We start from the raw sequence: 22,203 nt of genomic DNA, 5'->3' as shown, positions 1-22,203 counted from the left end.
ATCTCTAGTCATATGCACGCGCAGCATTGATAGTTATTCTTTTTGGCCTAAATCGAATTGGTTATCTCTTTCCAGTCCCGAACATTTAGACTTCATCCTCGCGCTGGCCTGATTCAATAGCAAAAGATGACCAAAGCAGGGTATATACATGAAACCAGCCGGTAGATGAGTACTCGTAAGATATAGATGGGCCTGTGGCAAAACAAACAACAAATGCCACGATAATGCTATGCGCCACCTCTCCCTCTATAACAGATAACATATGCAGGGCCAAGACAAACACAAAACCCTTGTGAACGGAAGATACAAATAGACTGAACCATTCGACTCTTCCTACTCCTTCTATTTCATAAGCATGATGATACTGGGTATTTTAGTGTAAAAGCATGTACCAGCAGATACGGAAGTCGGTTTGATATGATCCAGTTGGGGGGTTGCACCTGCCTTATCCCAGGGTACGGTGTAGAAAACGGAAAGAGCTACCCGGGAGCCGGGTGCATCGCTCTTTCCTTATTTGTGGTGATTAAACGTGGTATAAATGGTCGTCACAGAGTCAATAACAGCTAGCTAAGGGTGAACTATAATTCACCTTCCTCGCTACCGCCTCCTTCATCATCAGGTTCTGGTTCCGGAGGCGGTGGTGGCGGAGGCTGATTATGCTCTGGTGGGGGTGGTGGGTGATCATTTCTTGTAGATGACGAAAATGAGGAGTTTCGTCTGCCATGAGCGTGCTCGTCTTCGCGATACCGACTGTCCGGGATACGTTTACTGTGTTTTGGAGGTGAAGCCGAGTTTTGCTGGACTATTTGGTCGATGCGTTGTTGGATTGGGTCGACGTTTTTATCGCTATTCCTGCGAGGTGGGAATGAGGTTCTCGGAGTAGGTGGTAACGGATGTTGATAGCGATGGGGTTGATGTTGGTGAGAATGCGCATGGTTGCCGTTTTGAGGGCGCTCGTGGGCCAATGATGGTGGTGGTGAGGCTGATGGAGGCGCTGGAACTCCGCCATGCGGTAATGTAGAAGAAGAGGTGAACGACGTTGCGGCAGAGCGAGTTTTCTCTGCGTCGGAACCTACTCGTGGGCGTTTTGGGGACCGTGTCCCGTTTTGTGAGGCTTCATCAACTTGTGAGGATGATGCGTGTTGCGTATTGTGGCGTTCTTGAGATTCGCCGTCAGGCTCCCGTGATCGTTTCCTGGATGGCGCTTCTGGTGCTTCGAGCGAGGTGCCAGAGTTTGGGATCCTGGTCTTCTCAGCGCCTTCGTCCCAGAGGAATGGAGTGGTCGGGTAGTACTGGCTATGTTTGTTTGCTGCGTTGTTTTCGTATAATTCCGCCATTCTAGTGCATGCACGACGCACCTCGGACAAGTCGACGTCGATTTGTTCCCACCAAGATTGGCCAGAGCTGTTATCTTCAAAAGCAATGTCACAATGGCGTGCGGCGGCGTAGAGAGCGGCGGCAGCAATAACGCGGGCGGAGAATTGAAGGCACAGGACGGTGAACATCGAGTCATTGATAAAGGCCCAGGCGGCGTTGCGGAGATTCTTGTCTTCATTGACCCGGAAATAGCAGAGGAAATCGTAAAGTACTCGGTACGGCTGCTCAAGCTGTAGATCAAAACATAGCGCTTCGAGCAAAAGATCCTCGTGGTGAAGAATAGTATCGCGCCACTTCCAAAACTCCTTTGACTGCTCATCCACAACGAGATTAGGTTGTTTCTGTGCGACTCGACAGCACGCTACCACTAGCTCCCTCATTCGCCGGACATTCTCCTCCACTTTTGTAGCCAGGAACAATGAGGTAGCGGCGATTGGATAAGGATGCATCCCTGGTCGTTGCGGTAAATCGACCATACTATATCGCATGAAGAAACGGTGGAAGTAAACCGCGGCGGTCGCGAGCGTAAGCTGTGGCAACTTCAACATGATACCCACCTGGGTGATAAAAGAAACTCCTTTGCTCCGGCTGATATTCTCTTGCTCCATCTTCATACCGTCAAGTTGCGACGGAGCGCGCGTAAGCTCTTCATTGGTGAAGAGCCATTGTGCCTGAGCCGCGAGAAGGACCGGATTCGACGGAGCTGGAGCAGGTTTCTGGCGGGGTGCGGAAGCTGCCATCGAGGGTGGTATGGAATCTCAGTAGGAAAAGAGTCCTAAAGCTTGAAGGCGAGTGACAGGCTAGACAAATGAGGCGAGATCAAGAAGGTTCAGGTTGGGGCAGGTCGATATCGGCGAGAATCGTCCAGTCGCCTTGTCACTCTCGTCCTTTCGAATCCTCTTGAGAATGGAGTCTAAATGAATGACAAGAATATTGAGATCTTGTAGGGGTTTGTGGAGGGGCTCAACAACGGAGCAAGCGGCCCTTCATCGCATCGTGATAGAACAATCGTCTAGTGAGCTCGGTCTTGACGAGAGCAACACCCAGGGTTAATTCCACGTAGGACGTGTGTGTATAATATGTGAGAGCGTCACACAGGAAAGAGAATACTTCTATGCCGATTGCAACTTCTGCTTCTTTCGACTGTAATAGCTCTTCTTTGGACTGCTGGAGTGGGTTGAAGATCCGCGGCAGCAGAAATGCGGACCAGCAACCCGGAGGCTGAGGTTCTTCCGCTCCGGCTAGCCACTGATGCACTTGCTTTACGATCTATAAAAGGGGGATTTCCAGTACTAGTAGTAGGAAGTAACCGGTACTACATCAATAAATTTCAAAATTAAATGTGGTATCTCTTGCTTCAAAACACCAGAGCGCCAGCAACTCCCAGTGTGTATAGTGACAACATAGTAAAAGACATATAGCCCTCATAAGCTTCAAGATGTGCCTGAGCAGAAGCACAACATCAATAGATATCGGCACAGGCGGTCCTTATTATTCTTCCTCACTAACTTCACTTTCATCATCACTTTGAATATACTGATGAGTCTGCACCTGTGGCTGCATTTGTTGGTTTCGGGCTTCCTCTTCAAATGCAGCTTCCATTTCTGCGGCCAGCAAGTCATCCTCATCCTCAGCGTCCTCTTCACCTTGGTACATTTGGTCCTCATTTGTATGGAATCCGGCAGTCGGTCCCGATCTTTGTGCCGCTGGAACCGGAGATGGAAGCCGCAGAGCCTCAACGTCTTCGTCCCCGTTATCCTCATCGTCATTAGTCGCCGGCGTATTGTTCGATGAGAAATGAGCAGGGTTTACTTTGAAGGGGCGAGTTGGAGGCGGAGAACCCATGTCAATGATAAGGTCACCATCGATGATAATATTAGACCCAGGCGATGGGGCGTTTTTTTGCGATGACACTGCGCCAGTTCCGGCGTCGGAAGGCGAGGATTTGGACTCAAAAACAATCTCTTCGGGCTCTTGCCGCTCTAGGCGTGGCTTGATATCCCTGGCCTTATTTTCGTTCCTTTCAGGGAGTCTGAGAGGGGATTTTGGTGTCGGGTTCCGAGGTACCGAAATATTGTGCCGTGCGATTTCGGCTGTGGCTTTCTTCTGGCGCAGAGGATTGGTCTGCGTCTTTGGACGTGCTCGAGGGCTCAAAGCTGGCTTCGCCGCCGCTATGAGAGGGGTACTCGTCTTGCTGGTAGTAGAATACGGCTCTGGAGTTGCATTTCCAGCAGCTAGCTTATCGTCATCTTGATTGTTCTTGCCCTTTGGAAGGAAATGGCGGAAGTCGTATGGATTATCATCTTCGGCCGGCCTATTGTCGTTTCCGCTCGTATTATCGGTTCCGCGATCATCCCTTAAGCCATGCTCATCCTCTTGTAAAGTCCTGAGTTGGGGATATTGCGCAATCACCTGTTTCTGTGTTTTGGCGGGAGCTGAGCGGAGATTGAAGTTGATCTGGGTAGAAACCGGTTCTAACACAAAGGCCTTTCTGTTCGGATCAAAGACAAGTACCAGGTTGTGTTCGTGTGAGTCTGAGACGCTCTGTGTTGGATCAACGCTGCCTTGGTACGAGTAGGTCAGGACGTTCTGCTCCGCGTTCGGAGCTTTATCGGTAATCGTCAAATTGAAATGGTCCCGAGAGTGTGGGGATTTGGTGATCACGGATCGTTGTTGTGAGGATGTTGACTTGGTCTTGTAATTATATTGAATGTTAACCAGCTGTGAGCGGGATTTGTCCGTCTTTCCGGCCAGCCGATCTCCAAGGATGATAGGGTACTCGGCTGGCTTGGTGGGATCGATCATCCCCGAGAGTGCGGAGGCCGCCATTGGAGGTTTTGGTCCAGAGGAGCAGCAATTATATAAATGTATAGACCAAGAAGTAGATGGAAGAACAAAGATGATCAGATATATATGCTGGCACCGTCGACCTATGGATTTGAAAAGAATCGCTTGTGCATCGCTTGTGAGATAAGAGGAATGGAGTGAATTGGAGCAAGGACGAAGGTCGCACAAGAGGCGGGTCAGACAAAAAGGCAACGGAAAGGGAAAAGTTATGGCAAGAGAAACAAAGAGATTGGACACGACACAGATGGAAATAGATCATACATAAAGGTCAAAGGTCAAAGGGCAGAGGGTGAATGAAGTTGGAGCGGAGAAACTGAGCATGGGACTCGAGCTGGAAGGCGAGACAAGGAAGAGTGATGGTTGGTGGTCATTCATGGCGTATTTTACCAACATTACAATACAAGGTCTATTCAGCTTTGTACCTAGGCTCTAGGTGATCAGGTTAGCGCAGCTCCGCAATATGCGGTCAACCGATGTATGCGACGTATCCATGACTACATACGGATACTATCTCCAGTTTTACGGAGTACTAGCATTGTTGTTACCTCATTGTTATTAACTTCTAAGTAGGGATTCTGGAAGCTGAGACCTGACTATTGAACCTTCCTTAACCGGTATAGGTCCATGCAACAAGCATTTTGACGTACACACACACAAACACACAGTGCGTTTCAAGGGTCCCGTCCTTTATGATATTCTAGTTCTGGACAGCTCAGGGATTCAGCCTCAACGGCAGTTGATGGAATCAAGGGCCTACAACGTTGTATAGCTCCTACGCTGCAGCTGGAGAGGTTGGCTGCAGGGTCCCCTTTGAGGACCCTGTAGGGCTTGTTGGGTTAGTCCCTGTGAGTTGTTCAAGGCGACCAGCCAGAGCTCGGTGTTTTCGCATGACCTCCTCCCATTCATAAACTAGGCCTGTCTCTTCGTCGTCTGTGTCGACGAGTTCGCTTAGCACCATGCTAAAGTCACCTCCTAGGCGTCCTAAGCTAGCAGCGCAGTACAGCACCTGGGTCAAAAGACTTTCACGGGCAGCCTTGTCCTGGAGATTAGGCAAATACGTGCGCAATGTGTCCGTCAATAGTTCAACCAAATGTGTAGGAAAGGTTGCCAAAGCCGGTGGAAGGCATTGAAATGGATCATGCGTACGGTCCGCCTGCGAGGTTTGCGCCGTCCTTATTCGCGCGTCGATTCCCCTTATCTCCGTAACACCGCTCTCAGACTCGGACTGGTCTGGTGTGAAGATGTTCTTATACAGAGATACAATAGCAAAGCTCTGCTCGCGGAATATCTCGATATACCGCTTCAGATACTTTTCTGTTTGGTGGCCGTCAGCCCAAGAGCCACTTCCACTCTTCTGATCTGGACTTTGCGCCCTGCGCTGTAGTTCCTGATCTGCAAGTTCCTTGAGGGGATCTAATGCTTCCAGTGTAGAGATGAGGTTCGCCAGACGACAGATGAGAAATAATGCATCGAGTGCTCCTCCTCCGCCCGCATTTGTTCCCCCATCGCCGTGGAGGGTATCAAGTTCTGGCGAAACGCGTCGGAGCCAGCCGACAGTTCGCATGGCTGCTGCAAGCCGGAGATTCTGCCCGCGGAGAGCGCCGATGAGATTTGATGTCATCTCTCTCATCGCTTCCTCGGCTTGGGTGGCCACATCCTTTACCAGAGGCGAATCTGGGTACAGCGTTTGTAGCCTCTTGATGTGAGCGTATAGATCCAGCGCGGCTGAATATGTCGTGGAGAACGAGGCTCCCGTGTTTCCCGAATTGGCCGCTGCAGATGAGACGGCAGTCGCAAGTAAAGTGGGCAATTCTAGAATATCAGAGATGCGGTCGACGTTGCGCGACAGCCGTAGCACCTTCTTCCGCTGCTCGAGCGTGGCATTCTCTGCGGCTCTGCTGTATTTCCCCGAGAATTGAACCGCCTCCTCGTCGAGCTTTGGTATGCCATTGCGTAGGTCTTGTGCTTGACTAGTCAACTTGGCAATGGACGAATGAAGGTTGGACAGATTGTCTGCAGTTGTTATGAAAGCTTTGTGGGATCTATTAGAGAGCGCTTGGAGAGAAAGCAGCGTAGAGTGTGCGGATTGTGAAAGTGACTGGCGCTCTGTGGTCTGAAGCGCTTGAAGGGATAGCGTGGGTAATCGGTTGAGATATCGAATCGTGGTCGCATCTTGAGACAGACGCGCATCAGAATCTAGAAGATGCGGGCTCAGGAGCTCGTATAAGCGGTCTGCCATGTTGTAAAGTGAATCCTAGAGCAATTGCGGGGGTAACCAGAGTCTCGAACGGGGGCGAAGCATGAAGCTGGCGGTGCGGTGGCCGAAGCGGCAACAGGCGCAGCCTTCGGAGGATCGATTTGATGTCACTGTCAAAGAGGGCAAATTCGCCATCCGCTACTCAGCCATCAAAGCCCAGAACTCGCTTTCCTTCCTTGAAATTCTTCTTCTTTCCGTTGTTGGGCTTTGTCGTGCTCGCTAAGTGCTCTCTAACCAACTTCAAAAGTATATTTACTGAAACATCCCAACTTTCTGCGACACTTACGATAACCTCATCGACCCATACCCGCTCTATGCGATATCTACAATGGGCAAACCACGGGTGAGTTTATATCTCACAGGTTGGCTAGAGAACTGGTACTCTAACTACTCATAGATGATTATTTTAATCCGACATGCTCAATCCGAGGGAAACAAAAACCGCGAAATCCACCAAACAATCCCCGACCACAGGGTAAAGCTCACACCTGATGGCCACCGTCAGGCCCTAGAAGCAGGTATCAGATTACGTGGACTCCTCCGACCAGACGACACGATCCATTTCTTCACATCACCCTATCGCCGAACCCGGGAGACAACCGAAGGTATACTCCAGTCCCTCACCGCCGATACACCTTCGCCCTCGCCCTTTCCAAGACACACCATCAAGGTTTATGAGGAGCCACGGTTGCGAGAGCAGGATTTTGGCAACTTCCAGCCATGCTCTGCGGAGATGGAGCGCATGTGGCTTGAGAGGGCGGACTATGGGCACTTTTTCTATCGGATCCCAAACGGTGAATCTGCGGCCGACGCATATGACCGGGTTAGTGGGTTCAACGAGTCGCTGTGGCGGTCGTTTGGGGAACAGGACTTTGCCAGCGTCTGTGTTCTTGTCACACATGGTCTCATGACGCGGGTCTTCCTTATGAAATGGTACCACTGGAGCGTGGAGTACTTTGAGGATCTCCGCAACGTCAATCACTGCGAGTTCGTCATCATGAAGCTCAACGAGGACAATGGCAAGTACACACTTCAAAACCAACTTCGCACATGGTCCGAGTTGAAGAAGGAAAAGGAGCTCGAACATCACCGGGAGCGGACCGCTAGAGGTCTTGGGCCACCTCACCCAACACCTTCCGAGGCGCCTGTTCCAATTCGGCGCAAATGGGGTGGTTGTCCTGATGGATGTAACCATGGAGTCCATAAGAAAAGCTCACGGTCATCCCGAGCACATGGAGGAGACCAACCCCGAAACGAACCGGATGCCCAGCACAAACAGGCTCAAACGGGCCATGGAACGACCGCCCCTCCAGAAGAGACAAACACAGTGAACAAGGGACAGACACTTAGGGCACCAGAACCAGCACTCGGCGATCATTCAAACGACGAAGTACCGTTGAAGTCGCTCCCACCAAACCCCCAATATCCCAAGGCCCGTCCGCCTAAGTTCGACTCCGAACAAGCCACCCAATCAGACGCCACCCGTCATACCTATTCCTCACCAGAAAAGCCAACAAAACCGAACCCTAGACGCCCGGATCTAGCCCATTTCCACCGCGACAGCGAAGACCACCTCCTTCATCCACCGCGCCTGAACTACGGGCTGATTCACCTCGTCGGTCGAGACGGAGGGGGCACCCTAAGCGGCGCGAATAGCGTTGCCGCGTCAGAAGACGAGCATGAGCATCACCACAATAATTATAATGATTGTCACCATCAGCACGAACAGCACGAACAGAAGCGTAGCGAAAATACGAGGGCTGGCATCAAGCGCCATAAGCCGCGTCCATCGCAAGATCTGGATAACGACGGTGATGACGAGGGTAGCGGGAGGCAGACTCCCAGGGTCCGTCGCACCCGTCATCGTCATGATAGAGACGAAGAGAAAGACGACCTTGAACAAGCACGTAAAGAAGACCAGAGTATTAGAGGGAGCGTTTACTGAATGTTCCTCAGCGACCGCTCGTATGGGCACGCAAGATGTCTAGATGACATACGATAGATGCATACGATAGATACCCTTCAATAAAACTTCTGTTGATGAGTACATGTTTCACAAATCTAGACATGTACGCCGCATACCGCTATAAGGAGGAGAATGAACTTGATGTAGTAGGTAGAGTGGAATCCATGGGGCCGCAGAGTGAGGCTCAGGCTTCCCATCTTTATTCAGGCGATGTGTTTAACTTACATTTCAACCCGTAGAGGGGATTGAAGACATAGAAAGGAAAGAGAACAGGTGATCGCTACCACCGTGAAGAAGTGAAAAGAAATTACAGAAACAGGGGGAATATGGAAAACAGCCGGGAATAAGGGGAGTATCACTTTTTTTGTGGATGTCCGGGACATAAGCCAATATGGCAAACATGCATCAAAAGGGTCATTGAAATAAGGGGAGGAAAGACAAATTCGTGAAAAGGAAGAAAGAGCTCCGATCTGAGCGAAGGCTTAAAGCGGGAGCAGATCCTGACCGGGAGGGCCAGAAGGAGAATAATCAAAGCAGCGAGCCGGGGCAGACAATGCGGCAATGCGAAACGCAGAACGAACGAAGACATTGCAACGCCGGGTAAATGGGGGATGGGTGTGGGGGATGGGTGTTTATGATGAGGAGGTGAATCAATCTATAATCTGCCAGTGAAATGCCCAAATCCAGAGATATGAAGGGAGGCGAAATGGATCAATATGGGAAGCAAAGATGGGCGCGGCAAAGAAACAGGGGCATTAACAGTGCTAGGAACGAAAGAGATTCATAATTGTCGTGACTTCTCATCTCCAATGACCAAGAGAAGCCCGCAGGATCTCGGTGCTTTTTTTTTTGACTCGACGAGATCTCTCGATTGAGTAAACGAAATCGTATCAAATCGTATAGAAGGGAAAAAGGTGTCATATCGTAAATGCATAAACGAGCTCAGAACTGAAGAGGTGGCAGTCGTTCCAAGGTCGTCGCTTGACACTTTTTTTTCTGGGTTTTGATTTTTCGTTCGGGCGGGCCAAGACACAGATATCCAGGGTACTTTTTCAACATATAACCGAGACCGAAGGGGAAACCGGGCTGTCATCGCAAATGAACTAAAATGAGATATGCGGTATCATCGAAAGGTATCAAAAAAAAGGTGAAAAGAAGAGGAATCTAGGAGGAACATGACGATGCGCGACAACAGAGAGACGTATGTGACGTGGACCTAATTAGCCAGCAACGATTGGCTGCATTGAGCTGACAAGGTTGGCACACATGTAGTGCTCCATGTGTTTTGCGCAGTAAATACAGCCACACGAAGACCCATGTCCCGTGGTCCATCCACCATGCGGGTATGGAAATCCGTAAGACGGAGTGTGATGGTAGGAAGGGGGCTGTGATCGCGATGGTGGCATGTATTGCTGCTGTGGGGCCATCCAGGTACTCGAGTAAGGAGGCGGAGGGTTCGCATAAGCCCACGAGTAATAGTCTGGAGTTGTCGGTCCACTGTGAGGAGCGGAAGGTGGCGAGTACTCCGAAGCTGCTGGGTTGAGCCAGGAGTTCTCATACTGAGTACTTCGCTGGTACTGTGGAGGAATCGGACCTTCGGGAGAGAGCAGAGGTTTTGAGACCCGGTTGCTGCTGCGCGTAACATTGGTGTCGATGGGAGCGAGGGAGTGGCGAGGCTCATGGGTCTTGATGGAAGACTTGTTCCGCCACTTCTCCCAGTGGGACAGCCAGGAATCAAACCCATCCTGCTGGTCGTGAATGCGCTCGTGGATCTTCCAGTCAAATGCAAAGAGCCAGTCGAGCTCCATGGAGTTCAACTCACTGACGGGAATGTTGCTGACCTCAGCCCAGGATTTGTTCTGGAATGTGTTGTCGTCCAGGAACTTGCTTCCCAGGAGCAGAGCCACCGTGAGCATGCGATAGACCTGGCCACTACCAGTAGTATACACCTTGGCAGAAGAAAGCATGCGCATCCGGCACGAAAGGTAATACAGTCCCAAAAGGATAGTGGAACTCGGCAGACGGGTCGACGAGAGAATCTGAAAGACGTATTTCCGGAACTGGGGAGGGACAGACGATCCTGGGTAGACGCTTCGCGCGAAGTCAATATCTGATAGGTTGATCTTGGTGATGTACAAATCATACATTCCCTGGGCCATCTCAGCCACGAAGTCGGACATCTGATCCATCTCATAGTCCAGGTAAGCGGCGACGCCTCCGGTTGTTTTCTCCTCCTTGCGGGGCTGTTCTGGCTGCGTGGTAACTTCCTGTCGGCGGTACTGTGGAGGAACGGCGTGATCCATCGGGGGCAATTGAATGTTATTGCGGATCGGGGGCAGTACGTTCGCGGTGGGTAGGGGGCCGAACATAGGTTGACTCATGGCGGCCATGTCTCTCCCAGTGCGCATCGAGTGAACGGGAGGCTGCGGGTTCATCGGGGGCTTAGCGTAGCATGACGACTGAGAGTATTGCTCGATGAATTCGCAGCCGCTTTGGGAGTAACGAGGAGGAAAGGCGGCCGAATGGCCGAGGACGTAGAAGGGAGGTTCATTCTCCATCCTGCCGCCGCTGGTAACATGAGGCGGAGTGAGAGGGAAGGCCGGGAGGCCGGAGTTGTAGAAAGATGGCATAGTGAAGAGAAGAGGTGAGAACCAGTTCAGGGACGGGCGGTAGACGGTATCAGTCTATGTAGACCAACGCAGCAAAGAGTCAGCAAGCGGAACTGGCCAGCGAATTCGACCAACAGTGGAAATGAAATGCAAGATACGAACCGTCCACACGTCCGCCAAACCCTGAGCCTGGGGGAGGAAGAGCGTTGCTCAACGAGCCGCGGCTCTGGTTTTTGCGCAGTTGATGTCTTTTAGTTGAAAAACATGAGTGGATAAATCAACAACACGTAATTTTTGGGAACACAGGTAGGAGAAAAAAACACAAAGGGAGCGAAAAAGAGCGGTCGCAACTGGCGTTTTCCGGGGATTGTTCCTTCTCTGCAGTGATTCTGGTGTAATAGGCGTGCTTTCTTCCGTTATGTGTTGACGGTCGGGCCAGCAAAACGGAGGCGAGCCTTTTGTCGGGGGAAGACACGAGAATCGGGATTGATTTGCTAGAGCAATTGCAAGGCGGACAGAGAGGATCGTGGACGCAGCAGGGAACGGGCGAGGAGGAGTTGAATTCTGGCTTCCTGGCACGAAAGGGGGAAACAAGAATCTCTCGCGTCTTGAATTGGCGGGCGGACGTCCACACTAACAACGACACTTAGTGAAAAGCTCGTTGCGAGAGAAGTCGAAGTGAAGGCAAGAGCAAATAGAGCAACCAGGCGAATGGCGAAGAGGAGAGGGACTTTCACAAGGGGAGAGAGGATGGAGAAGGAGAAGAGGAGGGGGATGGAAAGGGAAGAAGAAAGAGAGTTGAGTGACAGACAAGCCAGAGGGTGCTGGAGTCTGAGTCTGGTGGTGTTGAGTGGAGGCTGACCAGCGACTAGAGTGCCGTAACGTTCCCTACACCGTCCACTGTCATCGTCGAAGCCTGCCAAACTAACAAATTTTATTTTTATCGCCGGCCACCGGAAACAAAATTAATTACGAAATCGGGGTTTCTCTGATTTTCTTCTGTTTTTCGTCTGGTTTCCTTCTGCTCCGAGACCCAAAGCAATACTGCAGAACGGACTCTTGGTCACCCATCAACACACCATCATCACAAGATGAAGTCATTTTGATGGATGGAGGAAACCTCCGAGTGTTTTCTTAATAACACGCTCAAGCAGAGAAGAAATTTCTGCAGACCAAACTTGTTGGGAGATCCTTCTCGACGGCCAGAACACATTCAACCGTGGTTACGAATGGGGCTTCCACTTGGGTTCCGTACCATATCTAGCGGCCGGCTAGAAGCGCGAAGATCAGACTTCGAACAAAATTCGAGGGCAGCACGAGGAACCCAAGGGAACGACAGATTGCAAAAAGTCCCCGTTGACCGCAGGCCACCGGGCAGGGTGGCTTAATTCAGAGACTAACGTTAGGGGTTGACTCCAGTCCCCAGTCTTCAATCCAGTTGGGTTAGTCGCCTGTAGTCGAGTCCCAAGTCGGTCACCCGCTGTTCTCCATCGCCCCTGGACGCCCGACGCTCGACCATTAAAAGGAGAGGGCCTACTCTGAAATTCTGAATGTTTTAATAATACGGCTCGAAGAAACATCATAAATAATCAAAAGGAATATATCACCACGGTCATGACTCATCCCCAACGCGGAGGGAATGAAATGAATACAGTCTTGTCGTGCCATTATTCGGTCTGTTCGCTGGCAATAGAAATTATAGAATCATAAGAAAGGAGGAGGAGGTCCCCCGGCAGCAAGTGAGGACTGATATAAGTTGGCTGAAATACGGATAGTTAATACCTTTGAATGACCGAGACAATTATAATGCACCCAATAAGAGCCAAAACAATGGGACGTGCACCCCGTGCGAAGTTCAACCCTCAAACTTCGACGAGAACGAGGAGCCAGACTGTTCCAGGACAGGTAAAGATACGTCAGAGAATTATTATTAATCTTTTGAAGACATTTGATTCGAAGTCGTCGTGGCGATTATTTGTGAACGTCGGCGGCAAACATCATGGATATGAAATGCAGTGTAGTACTCAAGTCAGGTTCCCAAACTTTGGTGAGATCAAGGCGTCGCAGCCATGACACCATTCGAAAATGAGCTGCAGTGCCATCATGGGGTGGCAAACAGCCTCATTCCCAGCATAGCCATCGCTGTGGACTCGCGGACTTGCAGAGGGACTTAACGAACTTGAAGAAGTCTCAAACTCTCAGGCTTCCAAGTTCCAAGTTCCAATTTCATTCATCTGACTCACAGATGCAGGTTGCTGCATCCAATCACACTGTCGTTCACATGAACAATAGTTGATGCCTTTCCCTGGGAGTTTTGTTTCCAGTGGCTTTCGGCTGTCGAGTACGAGTCCAGGTTGCCTGGCAGGTACCATTATTCATACCTACCGTGCCTCCTGGCTGGCCCGTCGTGGATGTGCTTGAATAATCTCACCAGCGCTTATCACGAAACATTGCAGAAACTGAGCCGGTCTGTTAAATTCGAATTGGTAGTATCAAATCTACCAATAATAACTGTTGCTCGTGGTGTTCGAAAATGCCGCTTTTCCCAGCCCCTCCCCAAATCCGATCCCCCACCTCACCTGCAGGCTTTCTTTTCCCTCGCGGTTCAGGTGTCTTAGCCGGCGATGAGGGGTGAAAGGCTGAAAGCTGATAAATCATGGAATCTTTCGGTAGATATCGGGACCCTCATCTTGGTGTTTCTGGCCATGCAACCACGTGGTGGTAAGGAGGAAGATGAATTTAATACTTCCAGCCCTCAATACTTGCATTATATATGAGTCGTCAACCCAGAATATAAACACGCCGCATGTGGTTGAGGGTTTTCTGACCTGCAATTCAATCTGCCTACAAGCCATATACAGGAAATCATATCAAATAAGATGTAAGATGTCACCATGATAGAATGCAGTATCTTTTGTCTATGCAACGAACTCCAGTTTTTCCTTGTCCTCCGGAAACATCCCCGGAGGCTGGGGCCTTTATCCCGCCTTCTTTTGGGGTCATAACTACATGATCTTGCGTCCCTAACAAACAAGAGTGGATATCATAAATGTCAAATGACGGGTTAACACAAAAAAGAGAGAGAAGAGGGGCGAGAGTCAGGGAGTCGCCAAATCAGTACTCCTCACTCGCCTTTCACACAGCCAATACCTCCCAGTTTAGAAATCATATAAACGTAAAGTCGTGATCGTAGTCCCAGTAAGCCTGGCTTACTTGAACATCATGCAAATACACACACCAATAGCAAACTGTAGACTGTGAAGGTCTATACTATTCGCCCCTTAACCCCTTAATCAAGTTCCTCAGTGCATCGAGAATAACTGCCTCATCCGGCGGTTCGCCACCAGGGAACGAGCTCGCTGTGGCATTACCGAGGGCCCGTGCCCTTGCGCTCTTGAGAACATTCTTAATGTAGTCTTTATCATCGTAGTCCTCCAACAGCACAGCCTCGAAATCGTCGATTGCCTTGCCAGCGCGCTCGTTGAAAGAAGCCTCATCGGAAGAGGTGTCCATTGGCATTGCCCCATTATCTTGAGCAGCCATGTGGTAAGGCGGTTGCTGGTGCTGATGCTGCGGGGGATGACCGGGACGAAAGCTCTGGGATTGGTGATTATTCGGCGGGTGAGACTGCGGAGGAGGATGAGGTTGAGAATTCGGAGGGTGGTAAGGCGGTTGATGTTGTGGCGGCGGCGGCGGCGGTTGCATGTGCTGTTGTTGCTGCTGCTGCTGTGCTTGTGCCTGCTGGGACTGCTGATACTGAAGGAGTTGTGGAGGGGGGTCGGAGGCGTACGGTGAGGTATATGTGGTTGGCGCTGTCTGTGCGAAGGCGGGAGGGAGACTGTTTCTGATGGTGTTGGGGAGGGGGAAGGGTGACGACGCGGTCGGTTGAGCTGGAGGGGGATAAGGAGTCGGGTGTTGAGGAGCAGGGGTAGGAGTGGGAGCTGGAGCTGGAGCTGCAGCTGGAGCTGGGGCGGGGGCGGGTGTGGTTGTTGTGGGAAGATACGGAGTCGATGGCATTGACGAGAACTGAAAATGTGAATTGGCGATACCCGGCTGACCGTTTGGTTGATTCGCGTACGTATTCGTTGGCGGAGGCATGTACTGAGGAGTGACAGACGGCGCGGTCTGTGGAGGCTGTGACGGCGCAGGAGGCGGCGGTGATGGTCGCCTCTTTTTCTCTTTTTCAACTGACGCTCCTGGCCGCAGTTGCCATGACCATCCTTTGCCATCGCGTTCGGCATGCATGAACAGATGACTGTTGCCGTTGAGATTGTGCCGGACACTAGAAGTCCAGCCTTCTGTTTCACACTTGAAGCGAAAGTACGGATACTTGAGTTTCAAGGCGCGATAAATCTGCTTCAGTGTCATTGGTGTGGTTGCCTCGGTCAGCGCATCAAATATGAGAACCGCATAGTTGTACGGCGGCTTCGCCAAGTCTTCAGGGGTATATGCAGACTCTGGAGGGTAATTGGGGGAAGGTGAACGAGAGGGTTTGCGTTTCTTGACAGGCGGAGGTTTGACATATTCTTGTGGTTGATGTTCCGGTGGAAATTGCCCGCCCTCCAACGAAGGCAAGGGAATGTCCATGGATGTCCCATCCGGCTTCTTCCTCTTGGTATATTTTCTCTTTTCTGGCTTCGAGTTTGGCGATTCGTCCTCGGCGGGCTGGCTAGGGACTGCAGTGCCCCCAGGAATTGTTGCCGTCGTGGTTGTCTTTCCTGCCTTGGACTTGCTCTGTTGCGGAGGAGGCGTAACGCCTCCGTTCGCCTCGCGCCTGGCTGCGAGCTTTTGTTCCCGCGCCAACTCGGCTCGCTCGCGTTTAGACATGATCCCATCCTTGGGAGGCCTCCCCGGACCGCGTCGACGCGCTGGCGGCTGCTGACCATCTCCAGATCCCTCAACGGATTGTGCCACTCGGGAGGTATCCGCGTCTTTTGTTTTGAAGACAATCTTTGTCGGTTGTGAGCCATCCTTGATCTTATCTGCTTCTTCTTGTTCGTTCTCAGCTGCAGCTACAGACTGGGAATTTTCATGCTCTGGAGCAAACGGCTCTTCCTCAATATCGGCACCAGTTTCGCCGATTGGCACATCCGGAAGCAAGAACCGAATCCGGACACCCCCAATCTGTATATAGTCACCGCTGTGAAGCGGTCGTATTTGGCCCGGGGAAAGCCAATCTGCACCGATGAAAGCGCCGTTTCTTCCCAGTACTTCCATTTCGAAAAAGTTCTTCTCAAAATTGTATGCGATTTTGACATGTTTTCTCGAGATTCCTCGATGACCGGCAACGCTGCCATCGGTCGTCGCTGGAGGGTGGATTGGAATTGTCGGACATGAGTCTGGTGATGGGAGTAGTGCTAGAGCGTCGACTGGCCTCGCATCACCGTTATTCTCCTGTAAAGATTGCAAAGCAAGCGCATTGTAGTCAGTCTTTGACTGGAGCTGGGCGGGTGTAGCATGTTTAGTCTCCGCATGAGAAGAATTGGATGAGCGCCGACTGATACGGGACTGCATGTGCAAGGGTACATCGGGATCAAAGCCCATGATTCCACCCCGGTCACTGACCACACTTCCGATCATCCCACTACCTTCCGGTTTTACTCGAACGGGTGTATGTGACGCATTGCCTCCACTCGAACTCTTCGCTCGGGATGTTCGCATCGCCTGTCGGGCCTGAAATTCGCGTTGATGCGCCGCTCTAGCCGCTCGCACATCTCGTCCGAGGATGAAAGAATATGTATTGCAGTAGAAGTGACCGTCGTCAAACTCCAACTTTGCAAAGGCCTGAATCCGGGGTTCAGAGCCAGCCACCGAACCGTTCCCATCATGATGAAAAGTGCCCTCGGTGTACCCTAGAGCCGATAGATCCGCACTTTGCGAAAGGTACGTAGCAGTCAACATGTCGTTGGGATGAAATGCTTGTAATGAAGTATCGGGAGCTGCTGTGAAGTCCAGGGGCGGAAAGAGGTCGGAATGGTCTGTATTCGATTTGGCAAAGAGCAAGGGGTCAGTTAATCCCTCCATAGGGTCAGCGGATTTTGTGATGGCTTCATCAAGTCCTGCTGTTGTGAACGGGAGCCCAGCGTGCTGTATTGAAAAGTCCTGAAAAGGCTCCGACGGTTGAGTTTGACCTCCGACGCTTGGTTCCGCCCCCGGCGGAACTTCACCCCCTGGCTGTGTTGCTTCCCAAAGCTCGCTCGTTCCATCGCCAGACTGTTTTCTTGGCCCATTATTTTGCCCGTCCGGGATCCCGAGACCCTCTAATGATTGATTCGAGTCGAAGCCTGGGGCTTGCTGGCCGCCAAGAAGTTGAGCTAACAGGGCGCTGGCGGCGGACTGGCGGCGGAAATCGGACTGGGAGTCTTGATTGCTGCAGATCGCAAGGGACGGCTGATCCTCAGCCTCGGACTTGATGGTCGCCATGCCGGATAGGGGGGGGAGACCATTGGGAGAGGAGTTGTTGTCGGGGGCAGAATCGTGCAGACTGTGGATTGCGGAGTCGCTGGGCGGGGAATGGGACGGAAGATGGTCGTTCTCTGGCGATTGTTGAGAGCGGGAATAGTCGTAGAGAGACGACATGCTCGGACCAGCCTCTGATGGACGATGGCCCACCGCTGGCGCTGTCATGGTCTGCGACGACGACATGACCGGGGGAGGGCGGCTGGGGTTGCTGGTTGGCCTGTGAAAGAATCTCGAGCGGACGGCCTCTGAGGAGGAGAAAGAATGAAAGCGGTGAAGGGGAAACTGAGACTGGATCGCCGGCCTAATCTGCCGGACAAATGAAAAATCCGGAGCTGGAATTTTCTGCCGTATTTACACTGATTGTTACCGTATTTTTCTCCACTCCGACTCCTCCGGCGTTGGAGTCGGAATCTGGTCCACCAACCTCAACAATATCTACATCTACGTGCTACGATATACTACTGTCTACATCTTGGAGCCAGGAAGCCCTTGCAGTCACCATGCCGAAGCCTAAATCATTCAAAAAAGACGCATCACGCCAATCTAGTACACAGCAAGCACAACAATCCTCAACGCCCAACTGGCCCCCTCTCCGCCCTCTAATCCCCTCTTCTGATCTCCTCCTCGAACCCCTCCTGCCCGACCAAATCTACTTAATTCGCAACTTCCTCCCTGCATCCCTCTGCAAAACATACGTTTCATTCCTCTCTTCACTCCCGTTGATCACAACTCCCGGGAAGCCCAAAAAGGGCGAGGCCGTCCGCGTCAACGACAGATTTCAAATCCAGGATGCCACATTCGCAGACACACTCTGGCGAGAAACGGCCTTGAAGGAGCTTGTAACTAAATCCCTTGCTGAAGATGAGCAGCCGCTGCTATTGAGAGAGACTTGGGGCGGCGAACCATTGGGATTGAATGCGAATATTCGCGTTTATCGATATTCGCCGGGGCAGTTCTTTGCTCAGCATTGTGAGTTATCCCCCTCCCCACCCTTCTGTTCCCCTCTATATTCCGATCATAGATAGGAAAGTAAAGTATGTCAAAGATCCTCCGTAGCTAGCTGGCTAATAGCCGACGGCGTAGACGACGATTCCAATACCCTTTCCTTCTCATCCCCTTCAACTCCTTCTCCCCAACCAGCTCGTACGACGTGGACGCTGCTTATATATTTGTCTACCTGCTCCGGCGGAGAAACCATTTTCTATCCGGAGCCTACCCGGGCAAACCGCAACCCTGAGCCAATCTCGGTAACACCGGAGATGGGAATGGCGCTGCTACATCGACATGGAGATCGATGTCTGCTGCATGAAGGGAGCGAGGTTACCTATGGGGAGAAATGGGTGCTGAGGAGCGACCTTGTTGTTGCACGATGACTTGATTTTCTAAGCACTATTGAATGATGCGGCTATGCCAAATGAAATATCTTATGCTACAACTAAAGCCCCTAGAAGGCTACAAACATATACACGAGAAGCCGTTCAACTTGGGGCGGGCGTTGAACATTACAAGCCTATCTTGCGAGTTCAGCCCGCAGTAGCACCAAACCACTGTTTACTATCATGGCCTGCGGGGGTGGAATCCCACTCAAATGCAACCTGCGGCAAGATGTCTCCACGAGGGCTGAAAATAGAGCCCTACAGGAAACAAGATGAGGATCGGGTCATGCTGCCAAACCAACAATGAGAACCAACAATAGTCGCCGATGGTAACTGAGTGTTTTCTAATCTTTCGCATTGAAATCGACAGGCTCTCTTTAGTTATTTGACCCTTTAAATTATGGTTACGGCAAAAATAACACATAAACAAACGGTCTGAAGACAAGGCATTTTGATAGCAGCCTATCACGTGGATGGCTTCTCTTCATATTCCGCCCTTCTCATGATCTCTTCCACGGGCCCAAGAAGACGTTTGAAACCGTCACGGCCGAGCCTGGCGACCTTGACTTCAGTTCGAGCAACGATGCTGGCTGCCCGGGGCTTTTCGTCCAACAAAGCAAGCTCACCGAAGAAATCACCCCGTTTGTAATTCTTGACTGGCCCTTCTAGGCCATTCTTGAAAGCTTCCGCCTCACCAGACTCCAAAAGGTAGAAAGCATCGCCAGGGTCACCTTCTGAAATGATCGTGGACCCAGCAGAATACTTAATTGTATCGAGTGCGTCAGCGATCTTTGCACGCTCATAAGGTTTGAGACTCGAAAGAAGAGGAACCTCTTCCAAGAAAGCCTCGTACATGCGTCGCCTTTGGAATGCCGAGTCCATGAGAATGCGCCTAAAGGTAATTCGGTCCAAAGCCCAAAGGGTGCTTCTGTTGTCCGCCGACGCAATAGTCGCCGCACGGGGTGCATTGTACATCAAAGCCAGCTCACCAAACGAGCCTCCGGGACCAATCGTGCTGACTTTGTTTCCCATTCCATCCGGACCCGGCTGTACGGAGCCGGATGGGTTGATATAAACATCAAAGTGACCTTCCTCGACAATGTAGAAATAATCGCCGGCATCGCCTTGCGAGATCACCTTGATACCCTTTGCTGGTATCGGCTTTTCAACCAAAGCGTCCAGCACTGTCTTGAATTGCTCGTCATCCAAGTGCGAAAAGAGGAAGTTGTTACTGACGGCTGTCTTCAAGCGGCTGAGCTGCTCTTCGGTCTTCGCATGGTGGGGCGGTGTCCAGCTGTCTGAACCTGCTGAAGTAGGATTCAAAGATTCGGCAGACACAGAAGTTCGACGACCAAGTGCGTAGTTATTGGGGAATCCATGATTTGCGCCGCCTGTCGGGCGCAAGTCCTCGGGAGGTGCGGAGGATTCGTCGTGGCCTTCCTGTCCTCCTTGGAAACCACCGCCGAACGGATCGCGCCCAAATCTTATTCCTTCTCCTGACTCTCCAGCTCGACCACTCTCAAGTGGGTTGTTCCCGCCCGACGAAGCGTTTGCGGCGGACTTGTTGGTTCGAAAAGTTGGGTCGGTTGGTGACGTCACCTCATACTCTTCGTCTTCGGAGATCTTGTGAAATGCTGATGATTTGTCGTCCTTGGTGGACAGTTTGAGAAAGGGGTTGGTACCCGGGAACGAGCTGTTCGCCATACTGGGTTTAATGATGTATTCGACCACGGCGAAGCGGGGAAGCTAGGAAGTTGAGGTGTGAGGGACGCGGCGAGACAAAGAAAGCTAACGCAGGTTAGAGGCAATTGGGCTTGACAATGATTACGGAGAAGGCAATCAAGAAAGAAGAAGTACAGAAGGGAGGGAGAAAAGGTTTCGGAAAGGTGAGTAGATATGGATGTGGGAGGAGGAAAGGGAAGAACGAGGATATGTATGCACGAGAGCAGATCCGCTCAGAAAGTGGGAGGGGCAGCGGGTAGGGAAACCGACAAAGTTAAGAGAAAGCTCAGGGAGGGAGATTGAATTCTGGCTGTGCTGGGTGGGTAATGGCGATATCTGAAGGCTCATTGGAGAATCATAAGACACATCAAACCAGAGTTTGAAGCTCTTGAATGGAGCTCAAGACCCAGAGGAAGCACAGAGGCGACATTCCCATCAAGAAGTGCCCAGCCGGTGGTTCCAAGAGGAGCGAGAAAAAAGAAAAATAGGACGAGATGGCTGCGTCAAAGAAAGTTCTAAGGTTCTTTCTTCCTACCTACTTTGCTAATTTCTTTTCTTGTTTTTTTAGTAATCTTGCTTCTTTTTGCTTTTCCTCCTTTTCTGTGTCGCTTCTATTATTCCTTGAATGTCAACATTTCGGGACAACAAGGCGGAATATGGTCAGAACCAACCTAGCACCTCTGCACTTGAGCTCTTTGTTATATATGGTAAGAGCTAGGCTTTGCTTGCCTCGGGTCGCGTGGGGGAATTCCCTAAGAGGAACCAGTGTGGACGTGATACTTTCCTGGCGTGGAGCTAGGAGAGATGATGGGAATAACTGTCGGTTCAGGGAGGGGTGGATCAGCTGAAACGTGAGGCACGAGAAAGAGAGACATCCAGCAAGAGCAGATGATCCAGCCGGAATGAATTGCTAATGAAGTGTATGAGTGGCAGACTTGCAGAGGGGAAGCGTAAAAGGCGGGGGAGCACTGAAGCTTCGGGTCTGCAGCTTTGAATAGATACTACAAGGAAACTTTTGCAGCCAGCTTTCATTCCACTTTATACTACTGCGGGTAATAGATTTATTAACAGTAGTCTGAGCTCGTCTAGTAGTGCCCTCCCCTGACTTGAGAAGAGTCATGTTGTTTTGAAAAGGGGAAGGGGGAGATTTCCTCGCTGAAGGTGATCGGATCGACGTCACTACTGGTCTTCTCCCCGCTCCCACTCTGGAGTGCTCAATAATAGCTCCTGAGTCCTGGCACGTCGGTTCAGCAATAGCCGAGCAAAGGAGATTATTGAAGATGGCCTGCGAACGCGGCGCCGCCATGTCTCTAATTGTTTGTCCGAGTCAGAAGCCCAAAAAGACAGTTGAACCATGTTAATCCGTAAAGGATGCTGAAGAGTAGGGGTGTGTGGAAGCTTCGATGGGAGTTAGAATCATCTTCCAGATTTCTTCTAGAAGCAAAGGATTGCTGTCACGGCCAAGGGTTGCGCCACCGACAGACCTCCACTGTTTTCATCCCCAAGGACCGGACTTTATTTTCATGCTTTGGGGTCGACTGCAATCATCGCTGACGTTTTCATTCGATGCTGATCCATGGACCGGGG

General features: G+C 51.2%; 10 protein-coding genes across 10 annotated transcripts; 3 read left to right on the top strand and 7 right to left on the bottom strand.

The window, feature by feature from the left end:
* Positions 1–420: 420 nt before the first annotated feature.
* On the bottom strand, positions 421–2,229 carry BJX68DRAFT_83375 (putative cyclin). Its single transcript, XM_071049846.1, has one exon. The coding sequence runs from the start codon at positions 2,115–2,117 to the stop codon at positions 579–581; it is 1,539 nt and encodes a 512-aa protein (XP_070905051.1). The 5' UTR covers positions 2,118–2,229; the 3' UTR covers positions 421–578.
* Positions 2,230–2,682: 453 nt separating this feature from the next.
* BJX68DRAFT_224980 (ELL-associated factor) lies at positions 2,683–4,635 on the bottom strand. Its single transcript, XM_071038328.1, has one exon. It carries the CDS (start codon positions 4,204–4,206, stop codon positions 2,869–2,871), a length of 1,338 nt encoding a protein of 445 aa, XP_070905050.1. The 5' UTR covers positions 4,207–4,635; the 3' UTR covers positions 2,683–2,868.
* A 98-nt stretch (positions 4,636–4,733) lies between these two features.
* BJX68DRAFT_224979 (Dor1-like family protein) lies at positions 4,734–6,525 on the bottom strand. The gene has a single exon (XM_071038327.1). The coding sequence runs from the start codon at positions 6,461–6,463 to the stop codon at positions 4,997–4,999; it is 1,467 nt and encodes a 488-aa protein (XP_070905049.1). The 5' UTR covers positions 6,464–6,525; the 3' UTR covers positions 4,734–4,996.
* An 80-nt stretch (positions 6,526–6,605) lies between these two features.
* Positions 6,606–8,528, top strand: BJX68DRAFT_224978 (acid phosphatase DET1). The gene is made up of 2 exons (XM_071038326.1): positions 6,606–6,824; positions 6,879–8,528. The coding sequence occupies exons 1-2, from the start codon at positions 6,810–6,812 to the stop codon at positions 8,424–8,426; spliced, it is 1,563 nt and encodes a 520-aa protein (XP_070905048.1). The 5' UTR covers positions 6,606–6,809; the 3' UTR covers positions 8,427–8,528.
* Positions 8,529–9,351: 823 nt separating this feature from the next.
* Positions 9,352–11,753, bottom strand: BJX68DRAFT_83325 (putative cyclin-like protein (Clg1)). The gene is made up of 2 exons (XM_071049845.1): positions 11,219–11,753; positions 9,352–11,131 (listed from the first exon to the last, which is right to left on the bottom strand). Exon 2 carries the CDS (start codon positions 11,075–11,077, stop codon positions 9,668–9,670), a length of 1,410 nt encoding a protein of 469 aa, XP_070905047.1. The 5' UTR covers positions 11,078–11,131; positions 11,219–11,753; the 3' UTR covers positions 9,352–9,667.
* Positions 11,754–14,118: 2,365 nt separating this feature from the next.
* On the bottom strand, positions 14,119–17,778 carry BJX68DRAFT_83305 (forkhead domain protein). Its single transcript, XM_071049844.1, has one exon. It carries the CDS (start codon positions 17,699–17,701, stop codon positions 14,327–14,329), a length of 3,375 nt encoding a protein of 1,124 aa, XP_070905046.1. The 5' UTR covers positions 17,702–17,778; the 3' UTR covers positions 14,119–14,326.
* Positions 17,779–17,918: 140 nt separating this feature from the next.
* Positions 17,919–19,125, top strand: BJX68DRAFT_83288 (uncharacterized protein). Its single transcript, XM_071049842.1, has 2 exons — positions 17,919–18,487; positions 18,602–19,125. Exons 1-2 carry the CDS (start codon positions 18,019–18,021, stop codon positions 18,889–18,891), a joined length of 759 nt encoding a protein of 252 aa, XP_070905045.1. The 5' UTR covers positions 17,919–18,018; the 3' UTR covers positions 18,892–19,125.
* A 155-nt stretch (positions 19,126–19,280) lies between these two features.
* BJX68DRAFT_83271 (cyclic nucleotide-binding domain-containing protein) lies at positions 19,281–21,328 on the bottom strand. Its single transcript, XM_071049841.1, has 3 exons — positions 21,288–21,328; positions 21,156–21,227; positions 19,281–20,682 (listed from the first exon to the last, which is right to left on the bottom strand). Exon 3 carries the CDS (start codon positions 20,596–20,598, stop codon positions 19,360–19,362), a length of 1,239 nt encoding a protein of 412 aa, XP_070905044.1. The 5' UTR covers positions 20,599–20,682; positions 21,156–21,227; positions 21,288–21,328; the 3' UTR covers positions 19,281–19,359.
* BJX68DRAFT_83290 (uncharacterized protein) lies at positions 20,855–21,495 on the top strand. The gene has a single exon (XM_071049843.1). The coding sequence runs from the start codon at positions 21,111–21,113 to the stop codon at positions 21,462–21,464; it is 354 nt and encodes a 117-aa protein (XP_070905043.1). The 5' UTR covers positions 20,855–21,110; the 3' UTR covers positions 21,465–21,495.
* Positions 21,156–22,016, bottom strand: BJX68DRAFT_224968 (uncharacterized protein). Its single transcript, XM_071038325.1, has one exon. It carries the CDS (start codon positions 21,920–21,922, stop codon positions 21,527–21,529), a length of 396 nt encoding a protein of 131 aa, XP_070905042.1. The 5' UTR covers positions 21,923–22,016; the 3' UTR covers positions 21,156–21,526.
* Between the last annotated feature and the right edge of the window lie 187 nt (positions 22,017–22,203).

Source organism: Aspergillus pseudodeflectus (assembly GCF_044049435.1).
Source record: "Aspergillus pseudodeflectus strain CBS 756.74 chromosome Unknown BJX68scaffold_2, whole genome shotgun sequence".
Taxonomy (NCBI): Eukaryota; Fungi; Ascomycota; class Eurotiomycetes; order Eurotiales; family Aspergillaceae; genus Aspergillus; species Aspergillus pseudodeflectus.
Note: the sequence above shows the minus strand (reverse complement) of the source record. Positions and strands in the feature narration are given on the sequence as shown.